Consider the following 23,180-nt stretch of genomic DNA (forward strand, 5'->3'; position numbering starts at 1 on the left):
TCATTCATAACTTGGGCTTTTACATCACTCTTGACAACATATTGAGCATGGACTTGTTCCTTAAGTCCATTGGCCTTCACTAAAGCCCATGGACCGTACGAAAGGTGTCTGTTGTCATTAAGGTAAAGAACAGGGGTATTCTTGGTAAAAGAACTGAATGGATTTCATCTCATTTCCCTCTATTTTCAATCCTCCTATTTCTTTTCTCATCGCAACCCTCTCTCTGTCTCTCTCTCTCTCTGCAACCATGGCGAAACTCGTCTGCCACCATTTTATTCCTCTTCTTAGGTCTTCTATCTACAGAAGCCAATCCCTTATGGGAACTATTCATTTCATCAACGGTCCTGTTTATCGGAGGCGATTCTCTTCTTCATCAAAGATTAGCATGAGCTTGAAAGCCGGCATCGTTGGACTCCCTAACGTCGGAAAATCTACTCTTTTTAATGCTGTAGTAAGTTCTTGATCTTCATTAAGTCTCTACTTTGCTTCGCGTGGATACTCAAATCCACGAGGGTTTTGTCCTTTTGATCTCTCACCTTGAAGAGGACTTCTCATTGTGTTTATTTTAGGAATAGTTTAGAGGGGAGTGTATGGTATTTGTGAATTCTTCAAGTAATTTTACTTGCTTGTTTTGATAGAGATTTCTAATTTGGACTTCTTTTCGAATTGGGCTTGAATTTTTAGTTGGAATTTAAATTTCCTTCAAATTGAATTTTTCCCATCTGGAAGAGAAAAGAAATATAGTGAATTCGGAGTGTCTGTTGTCTTGCTGGTATAATTATATCTAATAGATATGGTTAATGTTTTTTATTGAGCAGGTTGAGAACGGAAAAGCTCAAGCTGCCAATTTTCCTTTCTGTACAATAGAGCCCAATGTTGGAATTGTTTCGGTTCCAGATCCTCGGTTGAGTGTGCTTTCTGATCTCAGCAAGTCTCAACGTGCAGTCCCAGCATCTATTGAATTTGTGGATATTGCTGGGCTTGTAAAAGGGGCCAGCCAAGGGGAGGTGAGGTGATACTTTTATGATATGTACACTATTAGCTTTTGTTTCATGGTGTGAAGTAAAGTTCTGGTTTCAATACTATAAAATTTTCACTTTGTTTGTGCTTGTGCCACAATTTGTTGACTTTGAAATATTTTCTTCATACATTGCAGGGTTTAGGAAACAAGTTCCTCTCACATATCCGTGAAGTGGATTCCATACTTCAGGTTTGTGTATCTCTCGATATGTAAGCTATTTGATTTTTCCCAGCCACTTTTATGCTTTGCTAGGACTGAGAATTGAGATATGTATGTTTTCTTGTGCTCTATTAAATTTTGTTTAGCATTTTGTTGAAACACTAATGCACCATTCCAATTCTGCCATCACCCATTATGGGAAACATTTGGAGTGTTTGGATGTGTACGGGAAACTTATCTGACTGACTTCTTTTTATCAGCTGAGTTAGGCTATGGATTGTTCTATATGAATAAACATGAATCTGCATCTAGGTTCTGTCATTAGTCTTAAGACATGAAGCTGTTTTGACTATGGAATCAGAAAACATTTGAACCAAAAAAATCGAAAGAGTGCTTATTTTTATTATTCAAATATCAGTGCAGTTCTGACTGCATATTAGCAATTTTAGACCATCAACATTTGTGACACTTTTAATTAAAAGATCTTGCAGTTTGTGACCAAGTTGAGTTTGAGATAAAGAAGGGGGAAATGGTACAAGTAACTTCAATATTGAGAATTTTTTTCTCTAGTGCCCTTTGAAATCCTATAACATTTTTGCAACCAACATGTACTTGAAGTCTTTACTATATGTCAACCTAGGTACAATGCATCGGCATTTGTTGTGTTGCATTGTGTATTTGATGAATTACTTGATTTTTGTGATTTAGAGGCATCTATGAGGAATCAGCCACAATCAGCCAAATTTGAGCAGTAAACTTGTTCTAGTACATTCCCTTTTCTTGATCATTCTACAGTGCATTCCCTCTTCTTGATCATTCTAATTAGAATTTGCATATAGCTTCTTGTACTCTCCAAATCCTTTAATAGTGAAGCCATTCTAATAGATTTATTTGACAGATTTTTTGTTTGTGTGATCTTTACTTTCCATTCCATTTCACCAAAGACCTAATTTTCCTAGATAATATCTTGTCTCAGGTTGTACGCTGCTTTGAGGATAATGATATTGTTCATGTGAACGGGAAAATTGATCCAAAGTCAGACATTGATATTATAAACTTAGAGCTAGTTTTTTCAGATTTAGACCAGGTATGCAAGTCAGAGCTTGTACTGTCACAATTACTTCTATGACAACCCTAAGTGATCAGTTGGATTCACAATGATGTGCAGTAGGAACTGTAGAAAGAGTTCTTGTTGCTAACCTCTTCTGTAAACAATATTTAGAATAATAGAATCTAGCTGCAACCTTGAAAAAGTTGTACTCTTTTATAACCTTTCTTGTTGTGTTTTGGTGCTTACATTGATGAAGATATTTTAACTAATGGAACTAAGTTCTATATTTGATAAGAAATGCAGATTGAGAAAAGATTGGACAAACTAAAGAAAGGAAAAGGGAATAATCCACAATCGAAACTGAAGGTATTTTTTTTCTTCTTTCTTCCAACACTCCTTGCAAGCAGTATGGAGTCTGGCATTGCTTTGTTTAATGCATGTTCAAGTCTTATGGAGGCCCTTACACCGGGTATCTATTTCTCTTTTTCCCAGGAAGAAGCAGAGAAATCTGCCTTGGAAAGAATTCAGCAGGCACTTATGGATGGAAAACCAGCACGATCTGTGGCTTTAACTGATTTTGAAAAGGAATCCATAAAACATCTTTGTTTGCTCACAATGAAACCAGTCATATATGTTGCTAATGTGGCAGAATCTGAAGTTGCTGAACCTGATAATAATCCTCATGTTAAGGAAGTGATGAACCTTGCCTCGGAGCTGCAATCTGGACTAGTGACAATATCAGCACAGGTATGAGACCATGACTGTTCCAAATCATGCTTGGGAATTCATCATGTCTTGGTTGCCTTACCTAATTGGAAGAACTTTACCATGTCATCTGTTCCTTTGAAGAATATCACATCTATTTTTTCCCCTAAAACTTTTAAGACATCTTCGTGGACTGACAAATATTTTTGAGAGTCTTATCATGCCATGTACTCTTACTGAAGTTTGAACCTGCAAGGCCTTCATCTATTTATATTATCTGTTCTTTCTGTTAATGCATAGTTGTCATTAATGCTGCATTTGTCAACCAGCAGAGTGAAGTTACTAAACTAGCTTGCTCTTTCATTCCAGGTTGAGTCTGAGCTTACTGAGCTTCCTTCTGAAGAAAGAACGGAGTACTTAAATTCTCTTGGTGTGAGTGAAAGTGGTCTTGGAAATCTTATTAGAGCGACATACAGCCTTCTTGGTTTGCATACTTACTTTACATCTGGAGAGAAGGTGAAGCAGACAGTCAAGATGGTAACAAGTTACACTCTAGTTCATTTGATTAACTGTTTTTCCCTTGTTGATTGCAGGAAACAAAAGCTTGGACTATACTTGCAGGTCTGTTTGTGTTCTTTATGTTGTTTGTTAATGTACACCATACTGTGAGGTTAAACTCTTGGTATCAGACCCTGACTTTGTCAGGCAATGCCATTGAGTTGCAATGACTCAAGTATATTTGATGAGATCAGGACAAATGGATTATGACCTAGCATTTTTGGTTCGAGAGATTGGACTTGGATCTTGGTTCTGATTTTTGTCACATGTGAAACTGAAGTATTTTAGTGACCTCCAACAACATCAGTGCCATTTTTTGTGTGGCCTCAATCGATTTCACTTCTGTTTGGTTTAGTTGAAACCCAAACTTTTCACAGAAATCACCAAATTTTACTGAAACTTGAAACTCCATTGTCAATAGGAAAAACTACTATTGAATTGACTAGGACAATCCTCGGCCTGGATTTGTGCTTCTGTGTTAGATTGGTCGTAGGGTCTGATAAAATGTTAAGATGCATACTTACATGCTGAAACAGTATGATGTTATCCCTTTTTATCCTGATTAAATTTTTAGTTTGGTTGAAATGTTTGCTTGATACTTAAGCATCTCTGAATGTGTAGGAATGACGGCACCACAAGCTGCTGGAGTTATACATTCCGACTTTGAGAAAGGTTTCATTAGGGCTGAGACAGTAAGAGTCATCATCTGTTGTGCATTTCCTCTGAGCATTTGCCAGATCTTAATCCTTGCACATGCAAATTTTGGCAATGAATTATTGCTAATGGGTGCACATGATCACTCAATAAAATGTAATTTAATTTAACATATTGCCCCCACAGAATGAGAAAGAGATATGATCTTTTCTTGAAGCTCAGTAGTTTATGTTTATCTTATTTAATGGGAAGGGAAAGCTTTTGACAGCCATTGGCACTTTTATGATGTGGGAGGGCTTTCTCAACCATTATCAAGGGCAAGGGCAATAACTGTCAGAAAAAAAAAACACTCATTGGCATGAGGCTTGTTTTGTGGTTTTACTTGGGCTTGGAGTGGGCTTGTTCATGGGCCTCCAAGTGGATCGATCATAGGCTGCAAGCAGGCTCCATTGCACCCCACAATTTGGTTCTTTGGCCCCTTAATTGAACAATCGATACTAGCTTTCCTTCTTGTGTCTTATTTCTTTTGGGTCCTACAGTCTTATTTCCTTATATGTAAGCTGTCTGGTATACTGGTAGTTAATTACATTCTAAATTAGTATTTTTTTTCTTAAGAAAGCTTTTTGGGGTATTTTGTGTAGGTTCAGAGTCATTAATTAAAGATATAGTTAGGATGGTTTAGTCTTCAATAATCTCTGGTCGATTTATGTTATTAATACAAAGTTTGTGGGAAGTCAATATAAACTGGTAGCCATCCTCTTTTGTTACAGAAAATTGGACTGAAATAAATTAGTTTGAGACTTTGAGCTGGAGTAGCAGTTGTGAAATACTAGCTGTTGAGAAACTATCAACGGCCTTTTATTCATCTGATTGCTTCCATTAGGGAGTTCCTATTTTTCATTAGTATATCCTAAACTAGGTATGATCCTTTTATAAACCCTTTCTTTAGCAGTCAAACTAGAAAATTTATGACCGTACCTTATGCTGCATTGGGTTTGTCATCAGAGCCAAGGATCCTTACATATTTTTTGGAACCAAATCTTTTACATCACTGTGCTACTTCGTATCTTTCATTATGAAGTTTTCTTTACATTATTTGGCATTATGAAGTTCAATAGGTGGAAGGGTCCTGACCAGGTGAAATCGTTGCTCGATGTTGCCTAATTGGTGTTTTGACTATGCTACAAATACTCAAGCTTGACCCTGGTTATAGGAAAGGGGAACAATATAAAATGCTCATCTCTCTCTCTCTCTCTCTCGAATAATTTGACTTTCTTTCAGAGCCTATCTCAGGTACTGTTTGTGCAAGATGAGTCACTTGTGCCAAAATTTTGATTAAATTGAATGTCACTTTGTCAGCTGACATAATGGAAAAACTTGATAATCTGAACTGGTCTGGCATGTTCGAAAAGTTTCATGGAAATTTAGTATAATTGACCCAATGTACTACCGTCTCTTCTCTGAAATTCTTCTGACTATAATGTCTCAGATCATGCTGGCTCTTCCATTTTTTCACTGCTTAATCCATCATATCTCCGGTTTCCAAACTCCTCATATTCTGTTCCTACTTATATTTTCAGTGAATTGGTGGTGTTTCAATTTTATACCTGCATTAACTGGCTTTTGGTTTTTAGCAAATTCATAATATATAAAATAGGCCACATGGATGTGCTTTTTGGACTTCTTAATTTTCTGTAAATGGTACCCTGTATCACTTTCATCCAATATTGCACAAGCTTGCATCCCTTGTTGCATATGATTCAATCGTTTTGTAATCACTGGATACTTTATTCGTTCCCTCTAGGACCTTGCTTGAGTTATGATGAATATAATTATCTGTTGATAAATATTAAAAATGGTAAAGCAATTAAACAACAAAAACATTAGACCAAATAGACTCCTTGGTATGAGTTGTTGGTCCATGAAACCAATGCTAATGGTTTTACTTTATAGTAGAATTATCTTACAGTTCCTTAGATAGTAACTAGGTTTCAGGAGTTTGCCATTGCACATTAACCACATTGCCTTGTTTTACTAACTATTGTGCTTTTTGACGTGCTCATATCAGGTTGCTTATGATGACTTTGTTGCTGCTGGTTCGTTTGCAGCTGCAAGGGAGAAAGGACTTGTGAGTTGGGAATGAACCGTCATCATGGTTTCTTGCATGCGCACATTCACACATTCATTCTAATCATTCATGCTCAGTTTATTTAGATATTCTTTACCACTGATGCCCCTATGTTGCCTCACTCAACCATTTCATCCCAGTTTTGGTTGTTACAAGATTCACTTAATTTCCATTTCAATGAATTCCCTCAAGAAGTTACGGTAATTTAAATTTAGGGAACTCTTGTTAGAATATTCTGAAGTTGTGCAGACCTTGGCATAACGGTTAGGTTGCTCAAGTGTGACCCAGTGGTCGCGGTTTTGAGCTGGAAGCCTGGAAAACAACCTCTCCGCAATGCGGGGGAGGGTAAGGCTATGTACATTATGACCTTCTCCAGATCCCGCAGGAGCGGGAGCCTCATGCATTGGGTACATCCTTCTTGTTAGAATATTCTGAAACAGTGAAATTTTGCAAAATATGGGAGTTACTGGTAAAATAAAATGTTGGAATGACCTGGGGAGAATGGCGACAAAAGAAATCGATGTCTTTGGGTTGACAATGATTTACTATAAGTAGAGTTGAATACTTGAATGGAAAAACAGGATATACGGGAAAACGAGGAAGGATAAAGTAAAGAATGAACATATTATAGCTGATTTAGAAGTTGCCACAATTAATGACAAGCTCTGAGAAAGTCGTTTGAGGTGGTATAAGTCGTATGAACATGTTCAACGGGGGCCTAGGGATGCCCCAGTAAGGAGGAGTGATCTGATTCTGATTTAGGAGTTAAAGAGCTAGGAGTAGGCCTAAATTTACCATAGAAGAAGTTGTGAGGAATGGCATGCATAGTCTAGGGCTTGTCCTAAGTAGGACCTCGGGTAGAGGCGATTGGAGGGCTAGGGTCCATGTAGCTGACCCCATCTATCTGAGATTCTCCTGGCTTGCTGGGATGTGCCTCTTTCCTCTTAATTTCATTTTTTTTTTCATTTTTCATTTTCCATTCCGTTTCTCATCTCGTTTCTCATCCCTCATTTCTTCATCTCTTCATTTCCCCTTTTCTTTTTTGGACCCTCAGTTTTCCCTTCTTTCTTTTGCATAGATCTATTTAGCTAACCCCATTAAGTTGGGATAAGGCTGAGTTTGTTGTTGTATAAATATAGCTCATGCAACCATCACTGGAATCCAAAAAGAGATAAAAGCAGCTAATTGGTGATACGTTTCTTTGATGAATTTTCTGGTTACATGTGTTCTACAAGGGGATAGAATCTGCCTTTAGGAGGCTAATATGGGTTGCTGCAAGACATTTTGAGATTCTATACATTGTTGATGAGGCTATAGTCAGCTTATGCTATGACATCTGAAATGATGGAAATATATCGTGCCACCCTTTTAAATAGAAAACTAGAGGAATGCTACTATTCATATGATGAGTGACAATTAATCCACAGTGTCGGGACAGCACTAGAATGAAGGCAAAGCTTAAATTGATAACTTGTTACTCACCCAAAAAAAGAAGAAACAGAAAAAGAGGAGCTCAAATTTCTCCACTAACGTAAAATCATACTGCAAGTGACTTATTGGGGAAACTGAAAACCTCATCCTTTAAGAGCTACCAGTCTCTCCAAGAGTGGGAAACTTTTTATTTTGAGCTAGTTCACAGGGTCCTTGCCACTTAATAACCGAATGAAGGTTTTCAGCTGGGTAAGAGATGTCCCATCTTCAAGAAAGAAAAGAAACATGTCGCCTCAATATGTCTACTCTGCAAATCTAAGTTATCTGACACAAATATTTGGTGGTGCTTAACAAAGTTCTTGGAGACGCATGCATAACATCAATATCTGCATATGACCTATGCTGCCTGTTGAAGCATATTTGGGGTAATAGAAGATGGTGCCTTTGACATCTTTACTGGAATTTGTAAGGTGTTCATAGACTGATAGAAGAACCTTAGATGGTGGAAGACAGAACCTATGCCTAGCCATTGTGCATAGAACTTGTTTATACATACTATCAGTTGAGTTTTGGGGCATGCAAGGTACACCCTTATATATCTATTTTAGATCAATAACTTTTGTTACTGATGAGGAAATAGATGAATAAATAAAGGGTGCAGTGCACCTTATCGTCACCAAGGTGGTGAAGTGAGAAGTCGTAACTTCCTTTTGATTTCCCTTTGTCTTATTCTCAAAAGTTATTTAAGTTGGGTAAAAAAGGATTTTCAAAATAATTTTGAAAGGTATTTTTGATTATGTCATTTTCAAGAGCTGTCATTGTTCATATGAACTGACCAGATTCATCCTCATTGAAAAAATAAGTGTCTTATACTAAAAGGGCAAAAGAGTCGGGTTATAAATTTTTTTTCACCAATTTTGGTTACATGAAGATTTTTCCATAAATAAAAGTATTCAAAGTTGTAAAGCTGCATAGAGCTTCAGAGGTTGAAATGTTATAATTTGTGGCAGAAGAATGCTTTGTTCTATAGGCTGGTAGGGATGAGCTGGGTACATTCTGGGCTTGGTAACAAATCTCCGTATTCCATTTTCAATGAGAGTCTGGAGTTTCCACAAAGTTGCACTGACTGGAACTGGGAGTACATGAGAGTACATTCCTCTTTATTTGTCCACTTTATCAAACAGGGAAATACGTGAGATTCATTTGGATGTTCTAGATAGATGCCCTCATTGCTGCTTTGATAGATCCAATCATTAATTGCCAACCTCTTATGTTTATGCTTGAAACTAAAGACCTTTTCTGATCTAATTATAATTCTAAAAACTAATTCAAAAAGTTCAGGAATACAAATCAAGACATGGAGCTATATATTGCATGAAATCTGCCTATAACTTGCTGCAGTAATTTCTGCCCTGAACTGTAGTAGTTTGCTAGATGTGAAATGATGGATTTGAGTTGTCTTCTTAATGCAGTTGAGATCTGAGGGGAAAGATTACATAGTAAAGGAAGGAGATGTCATGCTTTTTCGATTCAATGTCTGACGGACCTCGCTACTGTTTTCTCTACTGTTTGAATTGAAGAGAAAACATTACATATTCTATATCTTTGTTCAATTGTTCGGAGTTATGCAGCGCGATTCATGGCAGCCCTCAGTTTTGATCTTATAAAGGCTCTGGTATTTTTTTGCTTTTTCAAATGAATGAGCTTGTTTTGTAAGAAAAATGCCACTTGGTTTATGTTATTCTTTCATATTGTATCAAAGGGAAGTTGTAAATTTTGCGTATTGAATAAATTAAGAAGCTCAGTTTCTACACAGCCATGGTAGAATCCTTTCTTACACCATTTTTAAATGCCAATGACTGCTATGTGGTAGATCATACGGGTCCAAAAATTTTGTGGACAAATAAACCCATGGGTCCTTTATTCACATGTCAAGTTTATCCTATCGGTGTCAAACCACGTGTCTAAATACTAAACAGGGCTTTGAAAATCTTGGCTATTTGATTGAATGAGACTGAAATTTGATATCCAATTGTAATAATATCTACAAGAATAGTGAACATGCGGAATATTCTTGCCAAGGCCATTTAAGAACTATGTTCCAAAAATTAAAACATGTAAAGCAAATATAAATTTAGGGGAAATGAATTTTGTCTGGGACTGCCCCCTAATCTCTCTCCTTTCATATGAAATGACCTTTATGCCACCTTATTAATTGAACCAATAGGGGGCTCTAATCGATTGTTTCTTGCTCATTTAGCCCACGCTATTAGACATGAAACATTTCTTCTAATTCTTTCGATTGCAAAATCAGTGGACAGTTAAAATATATGACATGTGGATTAGTCATTTAGTAAGATTCTAAGATGAATTCAATCATATGACTCATCACATATTAAATCTTTTCTTCAATAATCCAATCCGAAGTATATTTTACCCATATTGTAATATTGATATGATTGAAGCTTATGACATAGGGTGAAGGACAATATTTTCAGAAATTTTTTGTTAATCCAATCAATCCACACATGGTAAAACACGAAGCCAAGAGAAATTTAATGACATATACAACATGTCCATAAAGTTTGATGTCCAATTAAGCTGTCACACGGATAAGTAAATAGATATTAACAGATCATGAAGGAAATACCCAACTTACATGTGACATGTTATCTTTACCCAGTTATATTTTCAGATTCCAACCCCTTTAAAAAGAACAGATCCAGGATCTGACCCATTCCATCATGTCCCTTCTCAGAGGCAGTACTGGAGTAGGGTAAGGACCAGGAAAGGCAGCTCAATTGTCCTTGTTTAGTTTCATTACTAAGCAAAGGATTAGATACCCTAACTCATGAAAGTAATTGGATAAAGAAAGAAGGTCTCCATACCAATGGCAACACAGAGAACAGTATCATCCATATGGGTCCCAAAAATAAATCATCTTTCAAATATTCTTCATGTAGGGTAAGCCCTTCTTTTGGCAGAACTTAAGAATGGAAGATAGGAGGTCCCTTTCTGAGCTAACAGCACAATTTGTCTTTTATTTGCTCTCTTTTCTCATGAAAGCTGATGTTTCTCTGTTTGGTTCTTCGTTGAACGAAAACTTTATCAATTGAGAAACTGATGTTTTTGCTTCTAAGCAAATTTATAACAGCTGTTTCCTTGGAAGCAAAGCTTGAAAACCAAGCTCCTTTAGGCTTTTAACAGTTTCAAATTGGTACCCACTGGAGTGTTCAAGGTCCACATTTGAACACCACTTGATCTTCATCTAATGGTGGAAAAGTAAAGCTGGGTCCTATATGTGATGGTGTTCTATTCAAGCTAGGTTTACAAGTGGGATTTGCAATCCAAGAATTAGGGATTTTCTTGGATTGTGACAGCCCAAAGCTAAAGATTTGAGTACCACTGAGTAGTACATTTTTGGAATAGAAAGTTTAGATGCAAAGCTGATGTACTATCCATAAGATGGTCCACCTATCAACCAGTCTAGATTACATTTCCTAGGCTATGCTGTTACTTACGAGGCTGTGGATCCTGACCATTCCCTTGGTGGGCCACCTCTTATCATAGACTGGATTATTTATATATTATATTTTGTTAGATCAAACACTAAGAAACACGAATAATAAAGAGACAATAGATCCGTACGACACAGAGATTTAACGAGGTTCACACACCAGGGTAGTGTGCTACATCCTCGGGCGAAGAAGAAGATGATTCACTATGCAGAAGAGAGATTATACCCTAGCAGTGGCGAGGAAAAACTCGCCCTGAATCCCTAGCTGCATGAAAACCCTAGAATACAATAACTTTCTCAACAAGCAACAGTACATTATATATACTCCAAAATCGTGGGTCGACCCATCGGGTCGCGGTCGATCCGGTAGAACCATACCGCATCCTCATACGAGATCAGTGATGGGCTCCAGGCTTGGGCCTATCGGCCCAAGCCCTCTGCTTCCATCACAGATCTCAGAAAATTTTCCATTTGGGTCGCCACCAAAATATGTCGGAATCAGGTCAATCTTCAAAACGGGTCAAGAATTCGAGACAAACTTAACATATTTTTTGTTGGAGTTTGGGGGGGGGGGGGGGGGTTGTGGTTTCTAGAAGGTTTGTGACTATGTAAAGCCATTGTGGGCAAGAGTACCCCTATAATGTTCAAGGGCTGTGCTCTGGGTTAATTGGTTCAACCTATAGTGGATGGTTCCTCTATGTACTACCCTAATATCTGTCATGAATAGCCTTCCTTTCCCCTTTCTATCTATTGGATCAGTAAGGAGATCTTATGACTGTCACTGGAGCTCTGGAGGGCACATGCCTATTGCTGACACCCTAAAAGAGGAGTCCACTCCAACTTCTTTTCTCACTCTACCAGTTTACCATAGTAACAAAATCCGGACTAGTCTTGTGGGAGGAATTGGCCAATCCTAAGAACCAGCCTCTTACTGGATTAAACTGGATGATCCAATGACATTGCTCTGATTTTGGTTCACTCTAAAGTTATTAAGAAACTGTTTGGACGACATTGTTCAGACTTCAGGGGCTGCAATGTTGATAGCAATTAGTAAAGTAGGGAAAGTTAATTTGGTGATTCTTAACCACATGAATTGTCAATAATACATATGATCTAGATTGATGACTTCATTGAAGCTGTTAAGCTAATTAATAGGGTTTTCTAACATTAATTGTATTATCTTGGAAGGATATTTATCTCTATGGTTAATGTTGATTTAGGTGAGTAATAGATGTTACTAATAGGTGTTCCTTCCATTGCTCGTTTGTTTAGCGGGGAGTTAGTGCGTGAGAATGAGGGTGCCAATGTGAGCCCCGGTTTTTGAATTTTGAGTCCTTTACTTGTGAGTGAGTTTCCAATAAACATTTAAGTTAAGTGGCACTCTTTGATCCTTGTTATCATATACTTAATTCTTTATTTGTAATAGAATTATTCTATATTTTCTATCATATTTGCATTTTCGCTGTAAGTTGTATCAATTTATAACAGAGTTCTGATGCTTGGATTGATTTGAAATTCAAGAAGCAAACTCAAAGATTGTAAATGTGGTCAACAATCAATTTCTAATTCTAATCAATTAGAACAAATTCGGATCCGACTCCTCTCCTAAGAGGTGATCGTCCAGGTTAGCCCATATCTATCTGGGCAATTGACATGTGTCCAAGCGATGATTCAACGACTGTGTTTCTTCCAACTAGAAAAAGAAACCACACAAAGAGCTGTTGGATTACTGCATGGACACGTGTCGATCGCCTAGATAGTTATGACAAGACTTTGGTGATCACCGCTCAGGAGAGAATCTCAATTCAACAAACTCTCAATATTTGATGAATTCTTTGACAAAAATGAAAACTCGAAGACAAGTTTTTTCCAAGTGGAGAGCAGCCTATGGCAAAGCATTAAATTCTATGCATCTCTCTCTCTCTGTTTATGTTTTCTCACTCCTAATGTCACGCCAAACAAGCTTTTGAGTTTATTTTATGAAGTAGAAATAGATTTATTAAGAGCATTTAACTTTTCCTCCCAAACACGCCATAAACATACAAGTTAGGGAACTTGACAGTTTATCAATCTAATACTCAATTGGACTTATTTAATTCAGATTGGACCAAAGCTTCCCCATGAATGATCCATGTGGATAGGTCTAAGAAGGTGACAATACTACACGTGCAAAACTTATCAGATCATACTTCCTAGGTGAGACAGACAGTCAAGCCCCATCACTATGGCCCATTTCACCACGACACACACATTTCACTGAAAATTGGATGGGACCCACTTACGTGGCTCAATCCTAAAAGCCGATTCTACTTTTGTAGAACTCTTCTTGGATCCTAATTTGTTTTAGCCTTTGTTCAAAGAACCTCAGACAATGAATAGTTTCTGTTTTCTGTTTTTTTCCTGTTTTAAGTCTTCTGTGTGTTTGCACCCACCATTAAAAAAAAAACAAAAAACAAAAACAAAAACTTTATCAAGATGACTTGTTTTTTTCATTTCATTCGTTTGGTTGTGATGTGGGTCCCTCACATTCCTAGCACCGGAAAACAAGGATTGATCACCAGCCTCCCCCTTACAATCCACCAGTTTGAGTGAAATCTGAGTGTATTTCAAGGCATATCTCTGTATGTGTCTTCTCTACACTTCTTTCAAGCCTCTAAGCTCTTAACCCAATAACCCACTTCTCTTTCTCTCTCTTTTCTCTCTCTGTCTCTCTCTCTACATCTATGTGTAAGTGGATGAATGGTTAAAGGGATGAAGAAGATCAATTTGATAATAAAGAAGTGCAAGAGTTTATCTAGGCAATTGGGGAGGTCTTCATCTTACAGTAGCTTGAGGTCCAAATCAACAAGAGAAGAAATTCATGGGGAAGACACAACAGAAGAGGAGCAATGTGAGACTGTGTTTGTTGGAAGCTCAAGGAAGCGTTACATGATCAGTTCAAAACATTTGAATCATCCACTAATAAATGCACTCATTGAGAAATCAAAGCAAAAGCCTGGTGGAGGTATCTCTGTGAAGTGTGAAGTGGTCCTGTTTGATCATCTCTTATGGATGCTTGAGAATGCAGATCCAAACATTACTTCTGATTCACTAGAGGAGTTGGCTGATCTCTATACTTACTGATCAAATTCCAATATGGGTCTGTTAGAGAATGAAAGTTTAATTTGATTGTCAATGTTCCTAACTCGTTGCCATCATTACTGTTTGGTCTAATTCTATGTATTGAGTTCTTCATGCTTATTTATGATGATTATGTTGTGATCACTCATCTGGTTCGTCAATCTTGGAATCAAAAGAATAAGGATCTTAATCCATTCAAACCTTACAATGACAATCAGATTCTCGTATGATTCATTTTACTGTATGAACAGAACTAATCTGCAGACTTGGTTGAGATCCAAAATTTCTCAAGTTGAGGTGACAATGAATCATGGAAGCATTCCTTCTGAAACTTACATGGAAGGACTTAATTGTCTTTATTGAAAAGGATAAGGCTACTGTTGACATTCAAAGTTCAAAATGTAAAACAGAGCAGAATACTTTATTGCAATTTAGGTCTTAGAATTCTTATTAGAAATGTGAATAACCATAAACACCATCATCTACTTTAAATTTATCAAAAAGCCATTTTTTTTCATTAATTGCAACCGTTTTGAGCTGCTCCGATGTTGAAAAAAGAGCAGAATACTGATACACTTAATTCCTCTTATGGGTAGTTTTAGAAAGTTAAAAGTTTTGATTATATGACAGAAAAGTTTCTGCAATTTTGCATTTTCTTGAGATACCCAGATCCCTCAATTGAGTTTTCTTCCATTCTGAGAGGTGGGTAAGCTATGAAGCTCCTTATGCAGCGAAATTTCATGGCCACACCTCCGAGATCATTCCGCAGGTCTTCTTTCTGCAACTCTGCTTTGAAATGGGAAGGTGGTGTTTCTATGGTGCAGGGAGCTTCAAGAGGAATTGGGCTTGAATTTGTGAGAAGCACTAGTAGAACATTTCCATGTTTTTGATGGATTTTTTCATTCCTATAGTTTATTGACAAGAATACACCCCCCCGCCTCTGGATTTTTTATTTTTTATTTTTTATAATGTATTCTTAATCTTTGAAGATTTTATTTCTTATCTATGGAATGCTTATACAACAACCGTTTCATTTTTTATTAATAATTTGATTTTTTTTTTTTATGAAATTGATATTCTGCATCACGTTTACCGCATTTTTATTATGGTTTTACTAAAAATTTTGAAATCAGTTTTCAACCCTTCACTTGATTTTTTATTTTTCTTGTTGCAATTTTCAAAGGTAATGTTTCACACTGAATTTTATATTTTTTAGAATAGAATATAGTATGTTGGCTTCCACTTATATGATCATTTTAATTTTTCTTTTGTTCCAACACAAATTCCAATTCATATGAATATGAATATTTTCTTCTATGGTTTAATGGCAACTCGAGGAGAACCATCACTCTCAAGAAAAAGAGCCAATTTACTTTTGGGTTTTACTATTCCGGAATTTGATGCTTAGATGAAGGAATGAAAGTGACACCATGAAATAGGTTTCTTTGACTATAATAGAACAGAAACAAATTAGATTCTTTGGACAAATGCAGTCACAATCAGTACTAATGCATAGCTGAAGTCAGATTTTCATAGTTCTTGTGTCATGGATGACCTAGATCAGTTTCCCTTTAGTTAGTATAATTCAGATAAAAAATTGACAGCCATAATAAATTCATTTCTATACAGTATCTCTAAAGATCAGATACTGACTCTTGTACCAACTCCATTAGTGCCTGAGTGCCCGACAACCTTTTCGATCATGACAAACTGCTGATTTGATTTTACCAGGTCCATGATCAACTCTTCAGAATTCTGTTGATTTTTTTCATTTTTCTTGTTTTTTTTATAAATTTTAAATTTATATCTCTTATTATTTTTTAAGGGCTCCTTTTGTGACAGAAACCATGAAATTTAGACTTCAGTTTATTTTAGTTCAATGCTTTCCATCTTACAACAGCAGTCAAAAGTATAAAAACATGAACAAGCTCTGTAAATACTAAATAGTAACTAAGTAGTTCCTTGAGACTTTTTTTTTCTCAGACAATTAAGAATTAGTAATCATCTTCATATCTTAAATGTTGTCAATTTTTACTAACTTAAAGTGAAATATTTCAGGTAATTAACAAATATTTTCACTTTTGGCTATTATGACTGATATTTTGTTTGCGAAGAAATTATCCTTGTTTCCTGATTTCTGTTAAATTATCCTTAAAGGAGGTTTTGTTGTTGATGCTGCTCTCACATGCTTTTGTAACTTATCTTTTGATTCATAGGTCACACAACTGTTGGAGAAAAAAGACAAGGGGCACGTCATAGCCACATGTCGCAATCCCAATGGAGCAACAGCCCTTCTTGATTTGAAAAGGAAGTTTGATGAACGCCTTAGCATACTACAGTTGGATTTGACAAATGAAAATACCATAGAGGTAACTTTGCTGTCTTCTTCTTGATATATTAATCTCTTTCCTTTTGGAAGTTTATTCAATAGAATGCCAAAGCGAAAACTGTTGGTTGCTTTATTTGTAATTGCATTTTTTTTTTTTTTTCATTTTAGTCTTATACAGACAGAAATCTCTATACCTATACAGAATGAACCAGTATATCAATAGGGCATATGGCACATGACAACCTGTTGAAACTTCTCCAAAAGGATTCATGCTGCAACTATAGTTTTAGAAATAGAAACTCACTAAACCTATACAAAAATGAACTTTTAGATCAATAATGTTCAATAATGTTGAAACTTCTCCAAAAAACATTTGTGCTTCAATGATGTCTAAATGAAACTGTAAAGGAATGTTTTGCTTTCAATGTCCCACTAGTTACAGCAAGAGAAAAAATATTTTACAGCTTGCATTGTCAACTTTTAGATGTGGTGTCTCAGGGTTGAATGTTCATAATGTCATCTTGGGATTTCCATGTTAATTAAAATTTTCAAGTAAATGAATTTTGGCTTTGGAATTTGCAAAGTTCATAGATTTCTCTCTTAAACTTTTTATGGTAGTTTGATTTGTTTCTTAATCTTAGTTGCTGGATGCTTGCTATTACATTACTCTTTGGTCTTGAGGTGCCTCCTAAGGTCAACTTGAGATCACCTGATATAAATCATATTTTCAGGCATCTGCGAACTCCATAAGAGAAAGATATGGATCATTGAACCTTCTAATTAATGCTTCTGGTATTCTTTCGGTACCTGATGTGTTGCAGCCAGGTGTGGGTTTTGGACTGTGCTTCTTGAACTTCAAAGTTTAATAGTCATAATACCTCATATACTAGCAAGAAATGGAGTTAAATACCTTTAACTAATTGATGTGAATTCTTGAACAATTTAGTCTGGTTCTTTTTTCTCCTCTCCTTTTGCAAATTTATGTACTTGTATACCCTGTACAGAAACAACATTGAGTAAAGTACAAAAGTCATCTCTGCTGTTCGCTTATGAGGTTAATGCAGTGGGGCCCATTTTAGTGATCAAGGTAAGACCATAAGAGACTGATTTTCTTGCATCTCATATGATTTGTTTATTGCCTCCTTCCATTTTAACTTTAGCATTGAATGAAAGAAGTTTTTAACTGCTCAAAACCTATGAAGATGATTCTTACCCAATTTTGTTTTCTTCTGCAATTAAACATAAAGATAATGATTGTTCAAAAACCTTCCTTTCTTGAGGGTTTTCTCCCTGAAATGTCTTTCAAATTCTGTTGTAGTTGTATTACCTCTATCCTTTGCCGTCATGACTATCATTGTCGAAGAAAACTAATCCGTATTTTGTGGGTCTTGATTAGCATATGTGGCCTCTTCTAAAAGTTGGAGGAGTCTCCGGAGCTGAAAAGGATATTGCAGTTGTGGCAAACGTAAGTGCAAGAGTAGGGTCCATCGGAGACAATCGGTTAGGGGGTTGGCATTCATATCGGTCGTCAAAGGCAGCACTTAACCAGTGTAAATTTTTTACTTAGAAACATCTTCATGCTGATTTACCTTTTTTTTTTCTTCTTTTCTTTTTGGTGTTTGTATTTTCAAGTTTTGTGACTGGGCAGCAGGAAAGGCTATTAGTCCTCGCCCATCTGCCCTGAACCGGCAACACAGTCAAAGAATTTGAACAATTCAATCCACATGGCAAACCTGAGATACTGTTTTAGGAAGGAAGCTAAAGTATTATTTTTAACCATTTGGCAGGTCATGTAGGTTAGGTTTGACCTCAAGTATGATTGTCAAATCTTGTGATACATGGGGGGGGAGGGGGGAGTCAGGCCAAATTTGGGCTTAACTTTGAACCAAGATGACCCAGGTGGGTCTGTCTTGGGCTCAGTTTGGTTCAAAACTTATCTGTTTCTCCTACATAGGCCAACCCACCTGCACCCGTACAGTGATAATAATAAGCTGATTCTATGGCTTTCTTGGGGAAGAAAACTTTTCCTTCAGGTGTATATGGTGTGACTTTATGCCCAGGGTTCTATATATTCCAATTTAATATTTCAAAAAGTAGATAGCATTAGGAAATCTTCACAAGATTAAATGGTTTGCCACAGTTTATAAATATAACTAGAGCTTTGACTACAGAACTTGATGAAAGAATGCATTAGAGTCTCACCTTAGACCTCTAGTTCAAGATTGAGGTGATACGAGATGTTGCTGTATGAAATAACATGAATTTCCACTTAAATTTGAAGCATGAGTTGGTATATACAGAACCCCCCCCCCTCTTATAAATGACTCCATTTGTGTTGGTAACCACCTCTTTCTAAATCCTAAACTTCTGGACGTTCTCTAAAAGTTCAGAAGTAAAATCTAAATATGCCCAACCCCACAAGGCCAAAAAACAAACTGCTAAAGGACCTAAAAGTAGAAAGTAGTATCCTAGAATTGTTTTACCAACAAAGGAGTTGGACATATATAGGAAATATTCAAATCTCTTTCTGTTGATAAGAGGGCACTTGCGAAATTGGGCTTTTCGGTCCAGTTTGGTAGTAGTTCGTTTCTTTTTCGAGTATCAGATTTCTACATGGATGGAACACTCTTTTTGGTGATGGAAGGGAAGACAATATTTTTCTTGGAAATCAAGTTCTTGCTTCTTCGTTCTTTGTAAATATTGCAGTCTCAACTGCAGTACAATTCTTAGAGGTTACAGGTGGAATAATCATATTTCATTTGATTGGCTCATAACCATTAATGAATGCATGCTGCAATATTATCTAAGGACTTCATCTCACAATTTGAGACTTCTTAAAAATATTCCAAAATCTAAACAACGAATTTGAAGTGAGAAACCCAATGTTATATTAAGATAATAGATTTTATAGGTAGAAAATGGAAAACAGAGTGATGAAAATTCTATACCCAACAAGCAAGTATCTATTTCACTCTTTTATCTTTTCTCTCAATTAGGAATCCTTGTTTTAGGTTTTTGTCACTGTTTATCCTAGCAGTGACAAAAACTGTGTCAATGGAGTTTGCACAGAAGAAAAATCCAGTCATTTGTATTTTATTGCACCCAGGAACAGTGGATACAGATCTCTCAAGGACATTCCAGAGAAACGTTCCTGAAGGCAAACTCCTCACCAAGGAATTCTCAGTGCAGAAGCTCTTAGGCATCATTGACAATGTGAAGAGGAATGACAATGGAAAGTTCTTTGCTTGGGATGGTCAGGAGATTCCTTGGTAATTTACAATTTTTTTCTACCACTACAACATAATGTGGTTCTTTTATTCCATGGTTCCCAATGCCTCGAATTATGAGTAAAAGTTACATGGGTTTTTATTTATTTTTCATCTTATCATGGTTTTTTCTTCTTTCTGCAACTATTCCATTGTATCATTCCCACTAGTAAAAGTTCCATGGTGAAAGCAGGATAAGAAAACTTTACAAGCTTGTAAATAAGCTGAAGAGTAGAGTTCTATTGGGTATGTGTAACAATGGATCTCATGAAGGGCTAGTTGAAGTATCTCTCTGCCCCAGCTTCCAAACTTCCATTCAAAAGTGTGCCAGTGCCTCCTTTCAAGTAATGACATGCCCACTGCCATTCCAGGCAAGTAAACAAAGAGACCAGTTGGAAAATTCAGATTAGTCCATTCAAAATAAGTTTGCACCATCCAGATTGAGGCTTTGACCTTGATATAGAAGTTGACAAAGAAATATGCAATGAGTGGCAGGGGAGTGTGTTGCAATATTTCATTAATACAAGAAACCAATGAAGTAATGCTAACATGGCCAGCATTTTAAAGGAGCCATGTGAAGCATCCTGTTATAGTTACATCCTAGACTGAATATTTAGTCCTTGTAGATATCTAACTAGCTTGATTCTTTGTAGCATGTCTTAACATTTTACTCTTGGTGGACATTTTGATCTGTTTAGTTCTATTAAATAGCATTTTTTTTTCTAATTAAACTTGATTTTCCTGAACTAGACAGATGATTAAGGGCAAATCAGTTATTAGTAGTGATCCAGAAAGCAGGTTCGAAGGTACGGATCGACACACTGTAAACAAGGCATGATAATCTGTCTCAGTATACACCAGTGGACAAGCCAGTCCAAGTATTAAGAACCTGCTATCTGAATCTTTTCCTTTGGCTGTTAGAGTTGCTCTTAATTTTCAAATTTAATTTCATCATATAGGGCTTAAAGGACTTGGAAAGAAGAGATGAAGATGACAACTCATACGCTAAAGCTTGGTGCAAATTACATGACAAAGCCAACAGTAGGGTCTCATTTAAACCCTAAAACAAGGATTCCTAATTCTATTTATTCAAACTCTTCCCCACATTTCTCAAAGTTTTCTACTCCCATGCCACTGCAACTTCATGGCAGCTCAATGGATTCTACAAAATATGACTTAGAATCAATTGAAACTCTTCAACCAAACATTACAAGACAAAAATTGTAGAAACACAACCCTAAAACAATGCAGAAGATAATGGAAAACAAGAACAAGCAATGCACACAAATTTACGAGGTTCGGCAACATTGCCTACATCCCCTGTGAGATGAGATTTTGCTTCACTATCAACGGAGAATATGGTTACAACTCTCGTCCCTCACACCTCTCAGTATTGTTTGCATTACAGAGAAAGAAACTCTTGCTACAAATATAGCGAAAAACCCTAATCTAGAAAGTACACAATTGCCCTCAAATAAAAAATTCGAATGGGGGGTTGTGCCCCCTACACCCCCTGCTATGCAAGGGGGCCTCCTGCTCCCTTGCAACCCCCACGGCCTGCTAATTGGTTAGGGGGATCGTCGTCCTGCTTGTCGAGGCACTGCACCAGTACTCCCTGGATTAAACTGTGACGGAATATAAAACATCGTACACAACAAAAGTTACATGTTCAAGACCTATAGATCAAATATTCACACTTCACAGTACATGTTCATGGACACTGTGAACCCAACATTGATGTTGCAGGTTTAGGTATTGATCCTTCAAACTAGGAATCAACTTAGCTCTGGCCTTCAAGTACCGGCAGATCGCCTTCTTATCATCAAATGTCTTAACGGATTGAGCAACCTATAATACATGAAGCTGCCTTGGCATTGATGGTACTGCATGGTATGGCAGCTTCGCTCACGTAGGCAGTGAAGAAGAGGAGGAAGAGTTGGAGGAGGGAGGAGCATTGTTACTTAATGGTTAACTAACTTGTTAACTGTATTTAACTACCAATAGTTTCTCCTCTTTTGAGTGTTGGGTCTTGGGTGATGGTGCTGTTATGGGATGGTGGGTTTGGATTTAGCCTTTGGGTTTTGGAAAGTTTGGTTCTTCCAAAGTGATGTGGTAAATTCTGACCAAAAAGTAAATTCTTTAGGACTCTCCGCCTTCCCACTGCAAAGATGAATTAGTCAGCAAATGGGCACCAGCGCGGCCATAACGCAATCAAGGTTCAGGTAATTGTTGAGGTACCCCCCTTTTATCACAAAGCATTATGCTGCACAAGTTGCAGGTTATTTCATCAAGAGTAATTAAAGTTTGACTTGAGGGTTCCTGCCTGCCCCAGATGTGCATGGGAGCATGGGACACAGAATTCTGGCTCTGTGGTCTGTGCCTTCTATTGTGAATCCCAGGTTTCAAGGTTTAAGAACAATTATTGTTGCACCAACGAAGAGAATGGAAATAGCATCTAAAGGGTGTTTTGGTAAATATGAGGATGGGAATGGGCCGGGTCAAACTTGGAGCCCACCTCACCCACACAGCTTAATCAGCTCATAGTAATTTCAGAGCAGGAAAAAGCTGGATAGCCATATGTTTGATACGCTGGTTGAGCCTGGCCAAACTCCACTACATGTCCATATAAAAGGTTAAAAGTATGGGTATCCATGCCCTAGCCTATAAGATTCGATTAACTAAATGGTAGGTAATGTTACGGGCCTTAAATTGGTTTGATAGAGATTAATTAGACCTGAACAAAATTGGCTGGACCTAAGCAGTTGACACCCATAATTAAAAGAATTTGATGCAAAATCAAGCCGTTTTGAAACAAAAGAAAATTAGATTGGTAGGCTTAATGATTGAGATTAGTAATAAAACTTGAGATACAATCAGGGGACCTCAGCATCCAACAATTAAAATGATCAAATCAATCTAAAGATAGTAAAACATATTTACCATTGGCATGGTCCTGACCTTTGTATTGAGCCCTAGGGTTTTTCAAATCCAGTTTGGTTAACATAAGGGAGATGCCAAAGCCATATTAGTTTAGCCCTTTAGCTAGGTTGAGATAGCCCAAGTTAAGAATGAAGTACTCAATCTAAACCTGGCCCGTTTACTAATTGTTCTGAAAACACCAAACCAGATCTAATATTATCACGGGGAGTGTTCGCTACGACGTCAGTGTAATTTCTCACCAACAAGGGGTGTAAAAGCAAATCTTCTAGTAAGGGGTTTTAATGAGAGAGAGAGAGAGAGA

General features: G+C 36.9%; 3 protein-coding genes across 5 annotated transcripts; all 3 read left to right on the plus strand.

Annotated features, from left to right (window-relative positions):
• The first annotated feature begins 211 nt into the window (after positions 1-211).
• Positions 212-9,549, plus strand: LOC122060062 (ribosome-binding ATPase YchF). Of its 2 annotated transcripts, XM_042623217.1 has the most exons (11): positions 212-451; positions 819-1,007; positions 1,157-1,210; positions 2,157-2,267; positions 2,535-2,597; positions 2,724-2,978; positions 3,306-3,452; positions 3,530-3,557; positions 4,116-4,186; positions 6,217-6,276; positions 9,180-9,549. In XM_042623217.1, the coding sequence occupies exons 1-11, from the start codon at positions 248-250 to the stop codon at positions 9,246-9,248; spliced, it is 1,251 nt and encodes a 416-aa protein (XP_042479151.1). In that variant the 5' UTR covers positions 212-247; the 3' UTR covers positions 9,249-9,549. The 2 variants fall into 2 exon arrangements, with proteins under 2 accessions (XP_042479151.1, XP_042479152.1); XM_042623218.1 differs by lacking the exon at positions 2,157-2,267.
• A 4,242-nt stretch (positions 9,550-13,791) lies between these two features.
• LOC122058959 (auxin-responsive protein SAUR78) lies at positions 13,792-14,488 on the plus strand. Its single transcript, XM_042621678.1, has one exon. The coding sequence runs from the start codon at positions 13,964-13,966 to the stop codon at positions 14,345-14,347; it is 384 nt and encodes a 127-aa protein (XP_042477612.1). The 5' UTR covers positions 13,792-13,963; the 3' UTR covers positions 14,348-14,488.
• Positions 14,489-14,683: 195 nt separating this feature from the next.
• LOC122058958 (C-factor-like) lies at positions 14,684-20,226 on the plus strand. 2 transcript variants are annotated; one of them, XM_042621675.1, is made up of 6 exons: positions 14,684-15,198; positions 16,561-16,713; positions 17,405-17,498; positions 17,678-17,760; positions 18,070-18,223; positions 19,711-20,226. In XM_042621675.1, the coding sequence occupies exons 1-6, from the start codon at positions 15,058-15,060 to the stop codon at positions 19,944-19,946; spliced, it is 861 nt and encodes a 286-aa protein (XP_042477609.1). In that variant the 5' UTR covers positions 14,684-15,057; the 3' UTR covers positions 19,947-20,226. The 2 variants fall into 2 exon arrangements, with proteins under 2 accessions (XP_042477609.1, XP_042477611.1); XM_042621677.1 differs by having other exon boundaries at positions 19,786-20,226.
• The last annotated feature ends 2,954 nt before the right edge of the window (positions 20,227-23,180 follow it).

This window comes from Macadamia integrifolia, chromosome 13 (genome assembly GCF_013358625.1).
Source record: "Macadamia integrifolia cultivar HAES 741 chromosome 13, SCU_Mint_v3, whole genome shotgun sequence".
NCBI lineage: Eukaryota > Viridiplantae > Streptophyta > Magnoliopsida > Proteales > Proteaceae > Macadamia > Macadamia integrifolia.